General features: G+C 47.1%; 1 protein-coding gene across 1 annotated transcript in view; it reads right to left on the reverse strand.

The window, feature by feature from the left end:
* Positions 1-6,640: 6,640 nt before the first annotated feature.
* ME3 (malic enzyme 3) overlaps positions 6,641-18,342 on the reverse strand; it is a 113,971-nt gene continuing 102,269 nt past the window's right edge. The window contains exons 8-14 of the mRNA XM_042862485.1: positions 11,563-11,660; positions 10,790-10,903; positions 10,118-10,223; positions 9,443-9,585; positions 8,380-8,553; positions 7,673-7,771; positions 6,641-6,912 (exon numbers count right to left, since the gene is read on the reverse strand). Coding sequence (XP_042718419.1) covers positions 6,751-6,912; positions 7,673-7,771; positions 8,380-8,553; positions 9,443-9,585; positions 10,118-10,223; positions 10,790-10,903; positions 11,563-11,660 — 896 coding nt within the window. The 3' untranslated portion in view covers positions 6,641-6,750. The remainder of the gene's footprint in view (positions 6,913-7,672; positions 7,772-8,379; positions 8,554-9,442; positions 9,586-10,117; positions 10,224-10,789; positions 10,904-11,562; positions 11,661-18,342) is intronic.

The following is an 18,342-nucleotide window of genomic DNA, read 5'->3' on the forward strand; positions in this document are numbered from 1 at the left end:
TTTGCCTGCAGCTGAGGCCAAACAGAGGCTCTCTGCCAGCCCTGGGAAGCATTGCCCTCTGCTCTGTGCACTGTACATCCCAGCCCCTTGTTCACTTTTTAGTGAGGAAGCTTACCTGTCTTTGATGGTGTTTTATTGATAAATGACAAAGGGTTCACAATGAATAGCTACTGCTGCAGCTCAGTATTTTGTTACTTAAACAGCTTGCGTCTTGTTCAAAGCACCTTCAAGAAAACAGAAGGATTCTCTTATTGTTTGCATGGGCTCGCTAATTTTGAATGACCTGAGTTTAGGATTGCTCTAATACATTATGATCCTTGATAACAAGTCATAGAATCATTAAGGTTGGAACAAACCACTAAGATCAGCTAGTCCAACCATCAGCCCATCCCCACCGTGCCACCAACCACATCCCTCAGTGCCACATCTCCACAGTTCTTGAACGCCTCCAGGGACGGTGACTCCACCACCCCCCTGGGCACCCTGTGCCAATGCCTCACCACTCTGAGAAGAAATGTTACCAATAACCAACTTGAACCTCCCCTGGCACAACTCAAGGCCACTCCCTCTTGTCCTATCACTGTTAGCTGAGAGCAGAGGCCAACACCCAACTCACCACAACCTCCTTTCAGGGCATGTAGAGCACTATCACTTCTGCCCTAAACCTCTTCTTCTCCAGCCTGAAAAGTCCCAGTTCCCTCAGCTGCTCCCCATAAGACTCGTGCTCCAGACCCCTCACAGCTTTGCTGCTCTTCTCTGGACATGCTCATCTTTGATGAGTTGATGTAGTTGTCAAACAAGGTTAGTAAAGAACATAAGTTTATTGTAAAGTCTGCTTGCTTTCTGTCTTTGTCAATAAACTGCATTTGTCAGTGGTGCAAAAACTGAAGGTCATTCTGCAATTACTGGCAGCAAGAGAGAAAAAGTAGCTCTGTATTGATGTGCAAGCAACAAAGGTGGATACAGGAATTGTTAATGCCTACAAGTCTGATTTTCTGAAGTAGGGGCTGAGAATGTCACTGCACTGGAGGGCAGGATTCCAACTTTGTACCAATGGGCTCTGGTGCTCCTGTTAGTGCATGTTTCATGTGCCAGGGTGTCTCTTGTTGGTTGTTTAAGACTGCTTTAGTCTTAGCTAATTGTTATTCAGTCTGTGGGCTCGGCTGAACAAATTCTGGCAAATGCTGCTGCGGCAGATGAAGAGGTGACTGTCCCCATTTGCTGTGCTGCCTCTTGCCATAGGTGCCGTCCCTTAGCAGTGTGCACTGAGGGGAACTGCACCTCTGTGGGCTCCTGCCTGTGGTCGTTGCCCACATCCATCTTCGCAGAGATGTTTGAAGTGAGCTGGAGGTCATTTGACTCAGCGCTGCCAGCCAAAGCTCAGCCAAGCATATTAGTTTGTGTGCTGGGACTGAGTTACAGGATGACAAGAAGAGAATGCTGAACAATTAGCTTTAGCTAGGGAATACTGCTGGGTTGTTGTTGTTTTTTTTTTGAGTAGAAGAGAAGTATAATTTTGCTCACCTTTATAAAAGTTATAGGACCATTTATTAAGCCACAGATGTGCCTGCACAGCAGCTAAATTAATCTTTGATTTGATGTTGCCAAGACATTCTTCAAATGTAAAGAATCCTTTCTGAAGCAGTCTGGAATGAAGGATGGCAGCACAGAAGCCGGTGGCCCAGGTTGTGTTGTCTTCCACATTTCCTTAACTGTGACCTTAATATGCTGTTACGAGGTAAAGAACGAGTTTGTATGAACTGATCCTCTTGATCCCTGCAATATTGATATGTAGTGGACATGGCCCTTTCTGCAAGCAGACGTCCAGACCTGATGGTGAAGAACTTGAGCCTGTGCTGGACGTGTTCTGGTCTGTAATGTAGCTGAGATAATGCTTCAGGTTGGCCTTGAGTCCTGGAACCTCCCTTGGTATGGCATCCATTGGGACAACTCCTTCCCCTCCCATGTCTCTTATATGTTCAACTCATAAGTGATCTGGATGTTCTTTTCTTCAAACATAATCATAGAATATCTCACGGATCACTGAGTCCAACTGCTGGCTCCACACAGGACCATTCCAGTCCCAAACCCAATGTCTGACAGCACTGTCCAAACACCCACTGAGCTCCAGCAGCTCGGGCTGTGCTCACAGCCCTGGGCAGGCTGTTCCATGCCCACTACCCTCTGGTTCAGACCCTTTCCCTCACCCCCAGCTGCCCTCCCCTGTCACAGCTCCATGCCATTCCCTCTGGTTATACAAACAGCCTGGATGACTGAGTTGAGCAGGGCAAATCTTCTTTGAATATTACCAGTCAGTGTTGGAAGAGTGTGGTCAAATCTCCCTTCTTTCAGATCCAGTTCCCTGTCATTGGTTCATCAGCTAAATTCGTTAGCTCTGGAGTAAACACGTCTTTTGTTCTCAATATACAAAAAGCAAAGATAGGCAAAATTTGGTGTCAATTATGAATAAAAGTGAAATTCCATCCTCCTGCCACCATTTCTCATCAGCAGGTAACTAACATGGAATCTTTTTTAGCATAGTAACGCTTCACCGTTCAACTAGGCTTTAAGGATTAGCCATAATTGCTTCTGTGCACTCAAATAATTGAATATAAATCAATTACCACCATTTTAGGTATTTTAACAGCCAAGCCTGCTCTACAAAGAAAAACCTTTCTTTTCTGTCTAATAGCCAGACCTTCAGCTTCTTTGTTTATCCTCCTATCTGGGACAAGTGATTCAAAGTCAGTCATTAATTAGTGATTTTATCAAGATTTTCCTCTCAGGACTGAAAGGTCAGCACACCCTTGAAGTGCTAGCAAAGCAAATGTCTCTGATTCACACATGAAGTGTGAGGAAGAAGCCTCATAAAATGACTTTAAGAACAGAGGTTTAATTTGGGGCGACAGCTTTAGGAACATGCCAAGCACCAACGTGATGGTTAGGTAGCTTGAATTTCATCTTAAAAGACTTCAATCCACATTTCTTTAAAGGTTAGATGAGCCCCACGGGCACAGAACCAGCTGACAAACACCAGGCACAAGGTCTGAAGTAAAAGGAGCACCGAAGGAGCACGGCTCTGAGCTTGATGCCATTTATTTGTGCTGCGTTGCTCAGGGACCCTTTGCTCGGCTGAGTGGTGGGCTGGCTCCTGGGTGCTGGGGAGCAGCTGCTGCTGCTGGCTCGGCTGATGGATGGCCACTGTACTGGAAGGAAGAGTATGTCATCTTATGGGGCAAACTGCTTGACTAATCCAGGCCAGTGGATGCAATGTTGTTAAGCAGGAGTGAGGGAATAAAGAGAGCGAAAGGGTTTTTCCTGCAGTGGTCCTTTGGATAGCAATCAATTGCTAGGCTTAGCATCACGTTAGGATGCTGCAGCAATCCTTGAAATAGGTATCAACACTGCCACATTCCTGTATTTGTGCCGTTTTTATCACTGGTTTCAAGTCAGAGCATTATTTTTCAAAGAAAGAGAAAAGGAAGAACTGAGGGATAGAAGATTTGTTCTGTTGCTGTTAGAAAAAAGGGGAACAGAGAAATCCAAAGTGATCTGCTACAGATATCCTTGCTTTAGATTAGAGCACAGAACACAAACAGCCAGCAGCTTCAAGTCCCATGGTATTCAGCTTGTGTTTTTCTCTGACTGATCGGATCTGCTGTACCAGTTAATGCATCCCATGGAGCAGCCACACAGCAAGTCAGATTTTGGAGCTTCACTCTACAGGAGTTTTTTCTTATCCAGGAAGAAGCACTCAATGCCACCGCTTAAATCTGAGACAATGTGATGTACTGCTCCCAGTCCGTCTCAACGAGAAAAACATTGCTGTTAGAAGTCCTCTACAGCCCTCAAGTGGTTCCCTGTGAGCCCTGCACACCCAGCGATCCACTGCAAATGGTCAAACCAGAGCTATTCATTTTTCTCTTTTGCAGTACTCATTTGGCCCCATTTTCCACCTGTGACCGTGCCACCATATACGAAAACTGGTTTGTAGCAAACATACACAAATAGTGCAGCTTCTGTGGTATCTGCTTCATAAAAGAGGCCGTGTCATACAGGGATGCAAAGACGAGAGGGGACTCTATAGCAACACCCCCGTTTCTAAGAAGATGCTTAATGACTGAGCCAGGTGTGCCATGGTGCACAGTGGATGGACTACAGAGGACAGGTACAGGGAAGGTTCAGAGCTGCTGTCAGGAAAGCTTTTCTGCCCTTAGGACAGGCCAGCACTGTGACTGGGTGGCTACAGAGAGCATGGGGTCTCTGTCCTTGGAGGTTTTGAAGAGCTGATGGACACAACCTGAGCTCTGCCCTGGTCTCAAAACTGATGTTGCTCTGAGCCCTGTTCTTCTCAGAGCAGAAGAGGTGGCTCTACTGCAGCTGCAGAGAACCACAAAGCATCCATGGCTGCCTGCTGTGGGCTTCTGCAGCATTTCAGACCTGCCTGTGCGCTGGCTGGAGAGGCGGGAGAGCAGTGGGAATGTATGGCAATGGCAACTGATGGGACACATGTCAGGACCTGTGATGGTGTCCCCCCCAACTCCCTGCTGTGGCCTGGCCTTGCACACAGGGCCATGCACTGAGACACAGCAACAGTACTGATAACACTCTCACAAAGACAGATTAGCAGCCACAAATCTGCCTCATGCTACGGGGCTGAAAGAACTCAGCAGACACCTGTTTCAACAGCTAGGAGCCAACTGAGCATGCACCTAAAAAACACGTATGACTATGAGTCAGTTACCTTACTCCATAAACAAAGAGCAGCACAGGAGGCCCCTGAGCTGGCAGTGAGTTGCATGATAGCATTCCCCCATGAGCAGGGATGCCTCTTGAGGTTTTGCACCTGTGGATACTTAAACCTTAATGCCATGATGTGTTGCTGATACAGATCCTCAGTAAGTGACTAATTCACCGAGATCACATCTTAGACTGATGGTAAACTTTGTCATCTTGGATTGATTGTGCACATGCAATCCCTTAGGCATACACCTGCTGTCACAGCAGGTCCAGAATCACAGAATCACAGAATCACAGAACCGTAGGGGTTGGAAGGGACCTCCAGGGATCATCGAGTCCAGAGCGCTGGAGAACCTCTCCTATGAGAAAAGATTGAGGGAACTGGGCTTCTTCAGCCTGGAGAGAGGAAGACCAGGTTGGATGGGCCCTGGCCAACCTGATCTGGTGGGTGGCAACCAGCCCAAAGCATGGGGATGGAGCTTTAAGTTTCCTCCCAAACCAAACCATTCCTATGGTTGATTCTCTGACAGGATGGGGCCTGGCAGGGCACAGGGAAACAGTGCCTTCTGCCAGCAGGAGACAAAATTGAGTCTATTGCCTATGCTGGTAATTATGGACTTCTGCTGGACAGAGAAGGGTTTTCTTTTCCATGATCACCCCTTTGCTCATGGCTCTGGCAGTTGGGCAAGTGGCCTCTGGGGACAGATCTCTGGCCCCAAGGCTCAGACACTTGCTAAGAATGTGGGCAGCTGTAATGTCCAAGTGAGGTGGGATGGCAGGAGGCTCCTTGAGGGGATGGTTTAGGCCTGGAGTTTGGACAGAATCCTTACTGCCCCCTGGGCACCTGAGCCAGCAGATTGCTTCGGGCAGTGGTGGAAGAGACTTCAGAGACATCATTTTTTCACATTAGGCAGGGATTTACCAGGTGAAGGTGCTCACTGAGCAGCTTCTGCTGCTTCTAAGGATGGGTTAATGCTAAGGCCAGCAAGCTCTACCCGTGGGAAGTTTTCTGCCTGAGCAGCCCAACCATGTAGTGCCTTTGCTGGCAAGAGAATCCCGTCCTGGCCATGCTCTCACCCAGGGCTGCCCTCTCATAGAGGCCAAGGACCTCAGCCACATTCAGCCACATCTGGCAGAAAAATGCCTTCTCACGGAGTATTTCAGGCTGTGCCATCTTTCCCAAGGACAGAGGTTTGGTGCTGCAGCCCCTGGCTGCCTGGCAGGCACTTGGAGGAACTGGAGGGGAGGGGTCCCTCAGACTCTGGGTACACTGTGGAGAAGATGGGAGCAGCAGGGATAGAGGAAGACAATGAGAGAACAAGGAACACAAGAGCTGGCTCCTGGCTGTGCCTGTACACACAGCTGTTGCTGTACCTATAGAATTGACTTATCAACCTGCAACTTTTCTCACTGTTACCCATCTGATTCTCTCACCCACTCCACTGCAAGGGAATAGGTGAGCAGCCGTGTGGGTCATCTGCTGGGGCTGACTGACCACAGATGGTGACATCATTCCTGGCTGACCAAAGTTCTCGAAGATACAGCAGTGCTCTGTGAGATTCTTCTTTTTGGTAAGAAGTCATCGAGCATCTCTTGTTGAGAAAATGAGCCACGTGACCACTTTGTGCCTCTGACCTTCCCTGGAAGATTCTGCTTCCTCTTGTGCCTGCCGTTGTACAGCCTAAATGCAGTGTTTTCAAATCTGGAGAGGGAACACCAGTATTCATGGTGTCTGTGGGACTTTAAATGATGGCAAAAGCTGCAGTGCAGACTGGGATGGACTGGAAGCATAGCCTCTCTCATCAGGGTACTGACTTCCCAATGTGGACTCTATTTTGCCCCCTCTTGATATGCTCCCACAAAGAAAAAGCAGTGACAAAAATAAATAAAAAAAAAGTACTTTGATTCAATTATTTTTATAATCCCACAAGCCTAATATTCATTTATATCAGCAGTGATGTGGACCATGGGAACCAATGGAAAAAATGAGGAAACAGTTCTCACAACCACTTATACATCTTGTGTCTGCATGGCTGCAGCAGGCCACGTGTAATCATCCATAACGAAGGAATCGTAATCAGGACTATAAACAAGTTGTTTCACAAAGGCTTCTTTGTCTGCTGGCTCAGGGTACCAAGAAGCAAGACCATGCTTGTAGGCCCAGTTAACAATCTGCAAAAAGACAAGCAGTGTGAGCTGATGAAATAACACTGACACATCACGAAGTTGAAACCAACTACAGTTCAGCCCTGGTTGCATCATCCAACTTTATTTTTTTCCCCCTTCAAAATCATATCCTGTTTTGCTTATTATTTTTTTGACCCACAAGCTGGCTGCACTTCATCCCTTGGGAATGCAAGCTGCTTGCAGCTCCTGTGTTGTGCAACTGAGGAAGGTGAGCAGCCCTTCAACCACCTCCACTTGTACTCTTAAGCTCCCAAGTTACAATATGCATCCCTCAGTAACTCCTAGCAGGCCATTGTGATTCTCAGTGGGTGTCCCCTGAATGGGAGTTACAAATTTGATGTACACAGAGCACAAATCCCATCATTAGATAACAAGTCTATATCTGAACGAATATTTAGGTGCTTAGGTCTCTATCAAATTCAAAAGGAGTTGCCAGAATCTTCTGGCAACTTGCTTCATGTTTGACGCCAATCCTAAACCTGATTTTTCAAGTGCTGAGAAGTCTCACAGCTCCAAGCAAAGAAGGAGATATTTGAGAACTGTGAGGCATCCAGAATCAAGAGGTACTTTTCAAATGTGGGCTTTAATGAAAGAAGAGATCAAAGCAGTAATTCTGTCTGGAAGAATTCCTGAGAAACATTGCTTTAGGCTACAGAATAAGATGGATTAAAGAAAACACAAAACAATAACAGTGCCAGGGCTGGTCCTGCCCTCTTTATCACAGTGAAAATAAATGAGCACTTACTTTGACAGCGATTTTGAAAGATACCTCTCTGATGCTGTTCAAGGGGGGATAGAGTCTTCCCTCTGCAAGATTCTGCTCTGTCACCTCAGCAGCAATAGACTAGAAACAAGAGGAAGGCAGGTTATAGAGGTGGTCTCAAGCATGTGCCACTTTTGCTAGGATTATACAAGACATGGTTAAAACCTAAGCAGCAAAGGAGCTGGGGCTGGTTCTTAACATAACTTGCAAAACTATTCAAAATACATGTGTTATGCACTTCAGTATAGACTTAAAACTGGAGCCCGAGATGATGGAAATGCTGTGCCTGGGCAGGTAATAAACAGAATCACAGACTGATTGAGATCAGAAGAGGGGTCTGCGGAGGCCATCTGCTCCAACCCCTCCTCCAGCAGGGATACCCAGGGCAGAGTGCCCAGGACTGTGTCCCAGTGGCTTTTGGAGATCTTCAAGGAGAGACTCCCTGGGTAAAGCTCCTAAAAAGGGGAGCAGCTGTGGGGATGGCGTGTGGATAATGCAATGAGGGGAACCTTATTGTCACTTGTAGATGCAAGATGCAAGGAAGCATGAACTTTTTTGAGACTAGGAACAGCTATGGCTTTTTTTCTGATGCTGTGCAATTTCCCCAGGCCGATTTCCTGAATTGCCTCACGTAGGTGCATGTGCCCCTTATAGCTTTTTTAAAAAGTGGTCATTAGCCCGTTGGAAACCTGTGCTGTGATGAGGAAGATGTCATCAGAGATGTGCCGGACTCCACAGGCTATGACTCCCAGCGCCACTCCTGGGAAGACGTAGGCATTGTTTCCTTGGCCAGGGAAGAAGGTCTGACCATTGGGCAGGGTAACCTTTGAGAATGGACTCCCACTGGCAAATATTCCCCGGCCCTGAACAAAGAGAGAGAAAGAGGCATGAAAATTCAGAAGGGCCATTTTATATTTCTGCTGCTCTCCATGGTGTGTACTCAAGAAAACTCCAGCGATCAGGTAGACAAATCTGTAGGAAAGCCATCCCTCGCCATTGATACTTAGGAAGGTCTGGTCCCCAGAGCCACACATAAAGTCATGAACGAGGCCACTGAGCACTGAGCAGGTGTTTGCACTGCCCAACTTCTCTGCAGTTGCTGAGAAGGCGTCTTTCGTCCTATTGCTATCAACCATACATGGAGTAGAGGGATTTATGTATGGGGTGAAGATCTGGGGGCTGTGTAATACCCCAGCCAGCAGCACTGAGACAAAGAAGCAGCAGGTGGCAGTGGGGGCATAGGGGAGAATGAGACAAGGCCTTCTATCTCACCCCAAATCAATTCTTGTGACAGTTCTTCAGTGCTACTGAGCATGAGCTGGCTGACCGAGCTGTTACACAAACAGATATGGTGGCAAAGTGCAGGGGACAGTAGTCTGAGGGACAAGGGCATCTCAGACAGCTTTATAGGCTCACGATGTATAGGCTCACAATGTAATTCAGGCTGATGGGGACACTAAGGATATCTATAGTCCAAACTCATGGCAGGGTCAGCTGTGAGGTTGGAATAGTGCTCAGGGCTTTATCCAGCCTGGGGCTGAAAATCTGCAAGGACACAGACTACGTGAGCTCTCTGCCCCCTGCTCCTTCTCCTCACAGTCTGAACGTTTTTCTTTATGACCAGCTTGAATCTCTCTTTGTTCTCCTTATACCTACTGCCACTTGTCCTCCCACCATGCCCCCTATGGTCTCCTTGGTACAGCCATATCAGCAGCATGCCTGGAGCACCCATCCTGTGCTGTGACCTGGTACCTCAGTGAGGCGATAGCACTGCTCTGCTGTGCACTCTGCTTTACTCGTGGGGTTGCTCAGGGCAAACACGATGGGCCTCTCGTTGAAAGCTGCCATGTCCTTCAAAATCTTCTCAGTGAAAGCTCCTGCAATGGCTGCGACACCTAAAACAACAGCAGCAGAGTGAGCTGGTGCTTTCTGACATCAGAGCATTGGACCGATCCCTCCTGAATGCCTCTTATACTTAATGAACCGTGGGAGAGAGCCAGGATCCATTTCTAGAGATGCAGGTGCAAATGTTTCTTTGTTATGTCCTGAAGAAATCAAAAACCTGTCTCAAACTGAAGCCCCTTTACACCTCCAGGTAGGGAGGTGGGGGCAGTGCTTGGGCTCAGTGCTTTGCCTCACAAAGTCCTGCCTGAGCTGCCTGTTGTCCTCATCCTGCCCTGCTTGCCTGTGCCCCAGATTCTGATGCAGTGGCACCTCCATTTGCAGCCCATCTGGGAGGGCTTTTACAGAGAGGAAGACTCCATCCCACGGCTGAAGGGAACGATGTGGAGAATTCAACTATGGGCAAAAGAAACCCAATAACTTATTGCATTTTGACTCTGAGAACAAAAGGAGGCCCTGGAAGAAAGATAGGAACTCTCCTAAAAATTGAACCAACATGAAAAGGTCGTGTTAAGGGAACTTCACCTATAATTGCTGTCGGCTTCACTTTCTGCACAACCTCTTCTAGGGTGTTCACACTGGGATGGTCCTGGGCAAACATTTCTTTCTCGTGGTTCAGATGGCTCCTGCCCTGCAAGGGAAAAAAAGGAATCGAACTTTAGGGTTTGGCAATAGGTAGAAAGATAACGGAGTAACTCACCAGTTCATTTCACCTTCCTGCCCTTCTTCTAAGTAGGGATGGGGGGAGGTGCCCCAAGGACATGGGTTAGTGGGCATGGTGATGATGGGTTGATGGTTGGACAAGATGATCTTAGTGGTCTTTTCCAACCTTAATGGCTCTATGAAGAGCCAGGGAAGGCAGAGCAGGGCTGGTCCAGGCTGGGTCACCAAGCTGTTGTGATGTCCCATATAAGTGACATGCACAACTTCCAGCATTACTTGAGTTTGATGCCACTGAGACATCATCCTACAACTTCAGAAGTCTATACCAAAGTGCTGCCTTTGGGACAGCCAGTGCTGCTCATGCTGTTACCATGAGATCCAGCTCTCTGAGCAGGAACAGCTCTGCTGACACCAGTGAAACCACAGCCTTTGTGCCAGAGCTGAGCAGGGTTCAAGGTGTCTGCCTGCTCTGGCCTCTCTTTAGCTTGCAGGAGGTGCTGAGGAAGTGGAGGATAGCTTTGGAGATGAATTTACCTTGACTATCAGTCCCTTGGAGTCCACCATCCATATTTTTTTGATGGCATCTGCTCGTGAAATTCCTTCCTTTTCCATGGCCATGAGGATGAGGTGAGCTATGCCCATCGCAGCCTGGAATACAGTAAATAAACATTTCATTGGGGTATCAGCATCTTATGGGAGAAGATTTTAAACAAAAGATGTGTTGGGTCATCCCCCAGCACCACTTAGAGCAGGGAGAATTTCTGCTCTTGTACATATTGCCCATGGGCCTGCAGGTGGGAAACTGCTGAGCCAGGACCTGAACCAAGTGCACAGTCCAAGCTTTAGGTTTTTCTTCCTCCTCTCTCTTTGTGCAAAGCACCAGACAAGCACTCTGACTTATGCTCTGGAGGCAATGCAACTGACTGCATAAATTGAGGTCATGTTCTTACAGTTCTTTAAGTCTAACTCCTTTTGACAAAGTCATTCAAGAGGGTCTGTATTACCTTAAATACAAACCCTGAGGGCCCAAGCCAGCCTCATGGTGCCTCATAAGAGATTTCCCTTGGGGTACTTAAAGTCCTATTGACACATGGGCAGCCTTGCAGCATCCATACCACTTCAATGCTGACAACTTCTGTGCAGCAGCCAAGTCCACCTGTGGGCCCACTCCTGACCAGTGACAAAAATCCTGTTTCTCTGCTTTGTCTTTGGGAAGCCAAACCTTGTAGGGTGTTCCCTGGTTAACTTTATTTCTCACTTAATTTTAATTAGATGGTATTTAGGAGCAAACTCAAGAACATCCTTACCTCTCCAGCTCCCTGGAAGACAAACTTATGGTCAGAGAGCTTGTTCTTTGTGATCCTTAAAGCTGCAAAGAGGCCAGCGACTGCAACAGAAGCAGTGCCTACAAAGAGAAAACTGTGAGGGTCATCTTGGCAAAGGGATTCCCCATCCTACTGATAGAACCATAGAATGTTTTGAGTTGGAAGGGACCTCAAGTATCATCAAGCTCCAACATCAAGCAGGCAAGGCCACCAACCTCCACATTTAATACTAGTCCAGACTGCCCAGAGCCCCATCCAACCTGGCCCTGAACACCTCCAGGGATGATACTGATAGCTGTTACAAACCTTGTGGAAGGCACTGTGCTCTTAAATCTCTGGGTGTTTGGCATTATTTTCTATCTGAGACTCAGTGTCTCTTTTACTCTGGGAAACCAGTATTCTCCTGCCCTGCAGATGTCTTCTGAGCATTAGCATTTCCAAGTAGCAGTGTTCACGTGTAGTGTTAATCTAATGTCCTATCCCAGGTGAAGGCACAACAAGAATTCAAGTAAGGCACAGGCTAGTGAGACTTCAGGCACTGCTGGTGCCTTTTAGGCTAAGAAACCTGCTTTCACCGGTCTTCCAGTGTTTCCTATTATCCTGGCCATTTAATCAGGTTTTTAATCAGCCAGCAGCTGGGAGCAAAAGGAGAGCAGCTCAGGAGCAAAGCATGACCGTGAGCAGTGAAACCAGCAGATGGTGCTGCTGCATCTGTTGAGATTCGAGAAAATGAGCTCTACCTGCTCCTTTTCTTTAGTGCCACAGCCACAGCTGAAGCAGAAATGTACTGGTACGTCACGGCAGTGGGTAATGACTTTCTCTCTCATTATTTCCACGTAAACACAAAACCTATTGGGAGCACAGTTATTCTGGAGGAGCAGTAATTTCTATTGACAAGAGTAATTTTGCATTAAGCTGCACAGAAAATCCAGAAGTTTTTGTCGGTACCATTGTCTCCCCAAAGTTTTGCTTTTATAGCTCAGTTCAGCACTCCAAAAAGGAGTCACAGCTGCTACCTAACAGTGACTCTGCTTTAGCAGAGGTGGCAATGGCCACATCCTTGTAGCAAACGACAGCACCATAGTGTCACAGACACAGGCAGCCAGGTGCAGAACGGCAGCAGCGTTATCTCTTATTTGTGAGGGCAATGCAAGCATCCGTGTGTCAGACATACAATGAACTAATCTCATGGTTTAATGTTACAGACTGTGGTTTCTTAAACCTCTTTCACTGAAACTTGCTTCAGCACTAAGGATGAGGTCCTTTTGTTAGCTCAGAAAACAGTTTATTTCCAGGCTTAGACCAGCTGGGTCCAATTAAAAGGAGATGATGGGGAGGGAACCTGTCACAGAGTGCTCTGCTGCTTCAATATTAACGATTGCCAACTCAGACAACTGAAGGATGTACATGAGGAATTTCCTCTTGCTTTCCCTGCCTCATTATGGCATATGTACAGTGACATATCCACCTGGTAAAATGCCATGCCATCTGAGTAGAAAGACTGCAGGAGAAAACAGTGAGCGGCCAAGGAATTAATAGGAACAACAGATAATGGCATAGTTCTTAGATTTTGCTTTTTCCTGGGTGTCTCTGTGCTCATTCTCCAGATTCTGGAGGGTCTGCCATCAGCAGAAATGCTCAGCTTCTGTCGTGCCACTGCTAGAGGTGGGACTCCCTGAAGAAACAGGGCTGGACCCATGCTAAAGCAGACCTGAAGTCTGACGAAGTCTCAGAATCTTTTGGATTGGAAGGGACCCTTAGAGATCATACAGTGCAACCCCCTGCAATGAACAGGGACACTGCAGCTCCATCAGGTGCTCAGAGCCCCATCCAGCTGACCTTGGGTGTCTCCAAGGACGGGGCACCCACCACCTCTTTGGGCAACTTGTGCCAGAGCTTCACTTAGTGCATCCCAGCACTATCTGTGTCCCCACTGTTTTCAGAGACAAGATAACCCACTCTGGCAGGCTGAACAGCAAAGAAGAGGGGAGAGATCAGGGTCCCACAGCTCTCAGCAATACCAAGCTTGAGATATCTATGAGGATGTGAACACACTCATGCATGCTCATACACTGTATCCCAGGCTCACTTTGAACAGAAATCCCCAAATCGCTGTGTGGGTGATCAGAGGAAAAAGTCCAAGAGTGGAACAATCAGAATGCAGCAATGTGTCAGGTCAAAGCGTGAGCAGCAACAGATGCCTGGAAAGCATTTAAAAGCAAGAAGCATAACTGGAGAAATATTTTGTTTCTTTTGGTTCTGACACAGGGAAAATTGCTTTCAACTTTGTGATTGCTGAGAAGGGACAAATGGTATTGGCAAAACCATTTAAACAGCAGGAAAATGTTGGTGGGACTTCCACGAAAGATACTCTGTGTCAAAGAATCATTGAATGACTTGGGTTGGAAGGGACCCTGAAGATCATGTAGTTCCAACCCCCTGCTGTAGGCAGGGACACTTCTCCTCTAGACCAGGTTGCTCACAGCCCCATCCAGCCTGGCCTTGAATGCTTCCAGGGAGGAGGCATTAACAACCTCACTGGGCAACCTGTTCCAGTGTCTCACCACCCTCACAGTAAAGTGTCCTTTTAAAGGTGCTCCATGCCGGGATTTGAGAAGCAAGGTGTACAGTGGACACTGCTTCAGCTGTATGTTGGGGAGCCTGGTGGAAGAGGGTGTGCCTTTGCTTGTCCCCTGCGCATACACTGCAGAGACCAACAGCAGGGCTCTCCTAAGCTCTACTCTTCCTAATCCTCCCTCTCTCTCCCCCCATTGTGCTTCCAGTCCTGCCACATCTTCCAAACTGCATCTCAGCCCCATTACTCAAGTAACAAAGTTACAGTACCTTGGCCTCAGCTCAATATTTGTCTTTGGTAATTACAATTTCTGAGTATGTAACAATAGAAGCATCTCTATGCAGGCGAGTGCACAGCTGGTTTGCATAAGGAGTTGGCTAATCATAAGGTTGAATCATTAAGGTTGGAAAAGACCTCTAAGATCATGCAGTCCCACCATCAGCCCATCCCCACCGTGTCCAGCGACAGTGTTCCTCAGTGCCACATCTCCACATGTCTTAAACCTCTCCAGGAACTCCACCACCTCCCTGGGCATCCTGTGCCAATGCCTTACCACTCTTTCTGAGAAGAAATGTTTCCTAATATCCAAGCAATCACAGTGCTTCAATTCCAAAAAGACCACAAAGCGAGATGTGGAAAAAAAAAAAACCCCATCACTACAAGTTGTGGCAAGAGAAAACCAAGTAGCCTTCAACACATCAGTCAATCTGTCTTTCAAAGAGATTGAATCCTGCTATTGCAGAAAACTGCTTCCTCAAGTAATTAGCAAGAGCCAGCTTGGCTGGTCTGTATGTGATGTGAGATAGAGAAGGGCACACAGAGGAAAATGCTCACAAAGCATCCTGTCTGTGTGAGGCTCAGTGGGTGATCTGCTCTATATCACAGGCCAGCAAGCAGCCCTCAGGAATCTCTCCGGGGACTCCAGACAAACAGGGCCAGCAAAGGAAAGAGCATCTGAAACTGTGGTGCATTCAGGAAAATGGCTTTCACAGTAGGAATTTATCTCTGACACTCAGGCACGCTGAAAATATTGTGAGCATTAAAGAACCCCTCTCCTGAGGCTGATTTTCTGCTTGTTCTAATGTAAGGCAGAACTAGCCCCATAGATGTCAGTGGAGCTGCACTGGTGCAAACTGGAGGAAAGGATTTGCTCCGCAGCTCAGCAGAGATGGAAAAGGCAGAAGCACCTGGTGATGTTATCCTGCCTCCAGAGCAGGGGCAGCATACAGAAGTGGCACAGGTGCAATGGGAAAAGTGCTGCCAAGTGCTGATGCCAAGGCATCATGTGCTTGGGCTCTGGGCTGAACCCAGGCATTTGACAGAAGAAGCGATTGCAGAATCATAGAATCATTACGGTTGGAAAAGACCACTAAGGTAATGTAATAGATGCTATGTAGTCAACTAATAACCCATCACCGTACCACTAAAGCATATCCCTAAGTGATAGCAGTAAGCAGCCACACTGCTGCCCATTTCTCCTTCTGGCATCTCTGTGGATGGCTTTACAGTGATGGAAAGGATGGCCAAATTCAGCCCCATCTTCCCATTTTTACCCTTGCTCTGCCTGCTTATGTTTCTGCCATTAAAACCATGCCAAGTGTTAGGGCCCAGGCAACAGCAAACACCCATTCAACAGCTCCAGTGAAGGGCAGCCAAGAAAATATATTTAAATGTATGGATGCAGAGGAAGCACAGAGCTTTTCCAAATCCTGGTTCACATGATCATTCAGCTTGTTTTTGGAAAGCAGAGCAGAGATTGTCCAGATGCACTCCAAATGCATAATAAAAAGTCAAATACAACAAAGCTGAAGCAAAAAGCTGTTGAAGCATTTGCAGCTCAATGTTTCACCCTCATGTCTGCTGGCTATTGTTATCCTTCTCCCACAGGGTCTCTGTAAGACATTAAGAAAATAAACCTAGAAATGGCATGGAGCAAGTCATTGAGAACAGCAGTGAAATGCAAAGCATCAGTGCTCAGGGAAATAATTCACATCCTCCATGAACAGATCTTGGATACTGTTGACCCACATCTCTGGAGAAGGTGGTAAGGGTGAAAAGTCACAATCCTCAAAATAATGTAACATAAGGGCCAGATCTTTAGGGCCCTGCATTACAAAGCCCAAGGCACTGAAGTCCATTCCTACCCAGGAGTTTGGACTGTTCTGATCTGGCTTGTTTTGCAGACAACGAGTGATTTGGGATGAAAGATAATGGCCTTAGGATGAGAGGTAACGGCCGTAAGTTGTGCCAGGAGAGATTCGGGTTGGATAGCAGGAAACATTTCTTCTGAGAAAGAGTGGTGAGACACTGGAACAGGCTGTCCAGAAAGGTGGTGGAGTCACCATCTGTGGAGGTGTTCATGAACTGTGGAGATGTGGCACTGAGGGATGTGGTTAGTGGGCATGGTGGTGATGAGCTGATGGTCGTACAAGACTATCTAACTGGTCTTTTCCAACCTTTGTGATTCTATGATTCTATGGTTTTGTTATTCAGACAAAAGTCTTGGAGCTGGCCCTTGAATAGTTAATGTAGTAGCAGCAAGGGAAGATACAGGAGCCTCTTCTGCTGCAGAGCACAGCAGGTCCAAAAGGCCTTGGCAGTGGTGAGCCCCCAGAGGACTGAGAACATCTTCATCTCTATCTTCAGGCTGGGTGAACCCCCATGGGGGGAGCGTGCTGCTCTGAAGCTGCCTGACAGGACACAGTCTGCTTTGTTCTGCATCAACACTTCATCCAATGCTCCCTTCCTATTGTGCTCCCCCCTCCTTAGTTTCCTGTGATAATTACTGATGCATTTTCCATGCCAGCTGAAACAACAAAGTAAGATACTGCGACATTTTAATCTGCTGAAATTTGTCTTTGCCTTGCCAGAAACTAGCCCAGCTTCTCAAAACACAAGGAAATGTGCAAAATGGGCCCAGATCTTTGAAGTTGCTCACATTTGCACTGCTGGAACATCAGCCTGTTCTCAACCTCAGGTACAGTAGTGAGCAATGTTCCTCCAGGCTGAGGCACTGCTGCCTGAACGGTCCTGGAAGGCTGATGCTATGAGGTGCTTAGAGGGTTAAGAGATATTAAATTCAAGACCAGGTTAGATGGGCAGCCTGATCTAGTGCCTGATCTGGTGGTTGGCAGCCCTGCCTGCAGCAGAAGGGTTGGAAGTGGATGATCTTTGAGGTCCCTTCCAACCTAAGCCATTCTATTATTCTGTGTTCCAACAACAAAGAGGAACCATTGCTCCTACGAATGGGAAAAGATTGAGAAGTTCTCTGGGAAGAAGTCACTGCTGTGCACAGCTTATAGATCCCTCTAGTTGTGGAGGGACATTAAGGTTGGAAAAGACCTCTAAAATCATCTGGTCCAACCATCAACCCATGCACACCATACCCACTCACCATGTCCCTCAGTGCCACATCTCCATGGCTCTTGAACACCTCCAGGGATGGTGACTCTGCCACTGGGCAGCTTGTGCCAATGCCTCACCACTCTGTCTGAAAAGAAACTTTTTCTAAAATCTAACCTGAACCTTCCCTGACAGAGTTCATGCTTGTTTGCACAACTCAATCAGCCCTGCCCAGAGGAGGGCCATCAGAATCACAGAATCACAGAATCACTGAATCACAAGGTTGGAAATGACCTGCAAGATCATCCAGTCCAACCACCCTCCCATTCCTATTAGTTCCACAAGCACTAAACCATCTCTCGTAGCTCCTCATCCAGACACCTCTTGAACACTGCCAGGGACGGCGACTCCACCACCTCCCTGGGCAGCCATTCCAGTGCCTGACCACCCTTTGAGAGAAAAAGTTTCTCCTAATGTCCAACGTGACCGAGTTTTATTAAGTTGGAAGAGAATAAAAGAGGGCATCTGATTTCTGTCTAAATCCACCTCCTGGGAGGATGTAGAGAAGGCGGGGTCAGATTCTTCTCAGAAATGCACAGCAAGAGGATGAGGAGCAATGAACACAAGTTTGCACCTAGGGAAACAACGGTTAGATTTTAGGGGAACAATGCACAATGAAGATACATAAACTTTGGAATAGGTAGCTCAAAAAGAATGGAATGGAATGGAATGGAATGGAAGAATAGAATAGAATAGAATAGAATAGAATAGAATAGAATAGAACAGAGTAGAGTAGAATAGAATAGAATAGAATAGAATAGAATAGAATAGAATAGAATAGAACA

This window comes from Lagopus leucura, unplaced genomic scaffold (assembly GCF_019238085.1).
Source record: "Lagopus leucura isolate 7727_CA_CO unplaced genomic scaffold, USGS_WTPT01 Super-Scaffold_702, whole genome shotgun sequence".
In the NCBI taxonomy this organism is placed as follows: domain Eukaryota; kingdom Metazoa; phylum Chordata; class Aves; order Galliformes; family Phasianidae; genus Lagopus; species Lagopus leucura.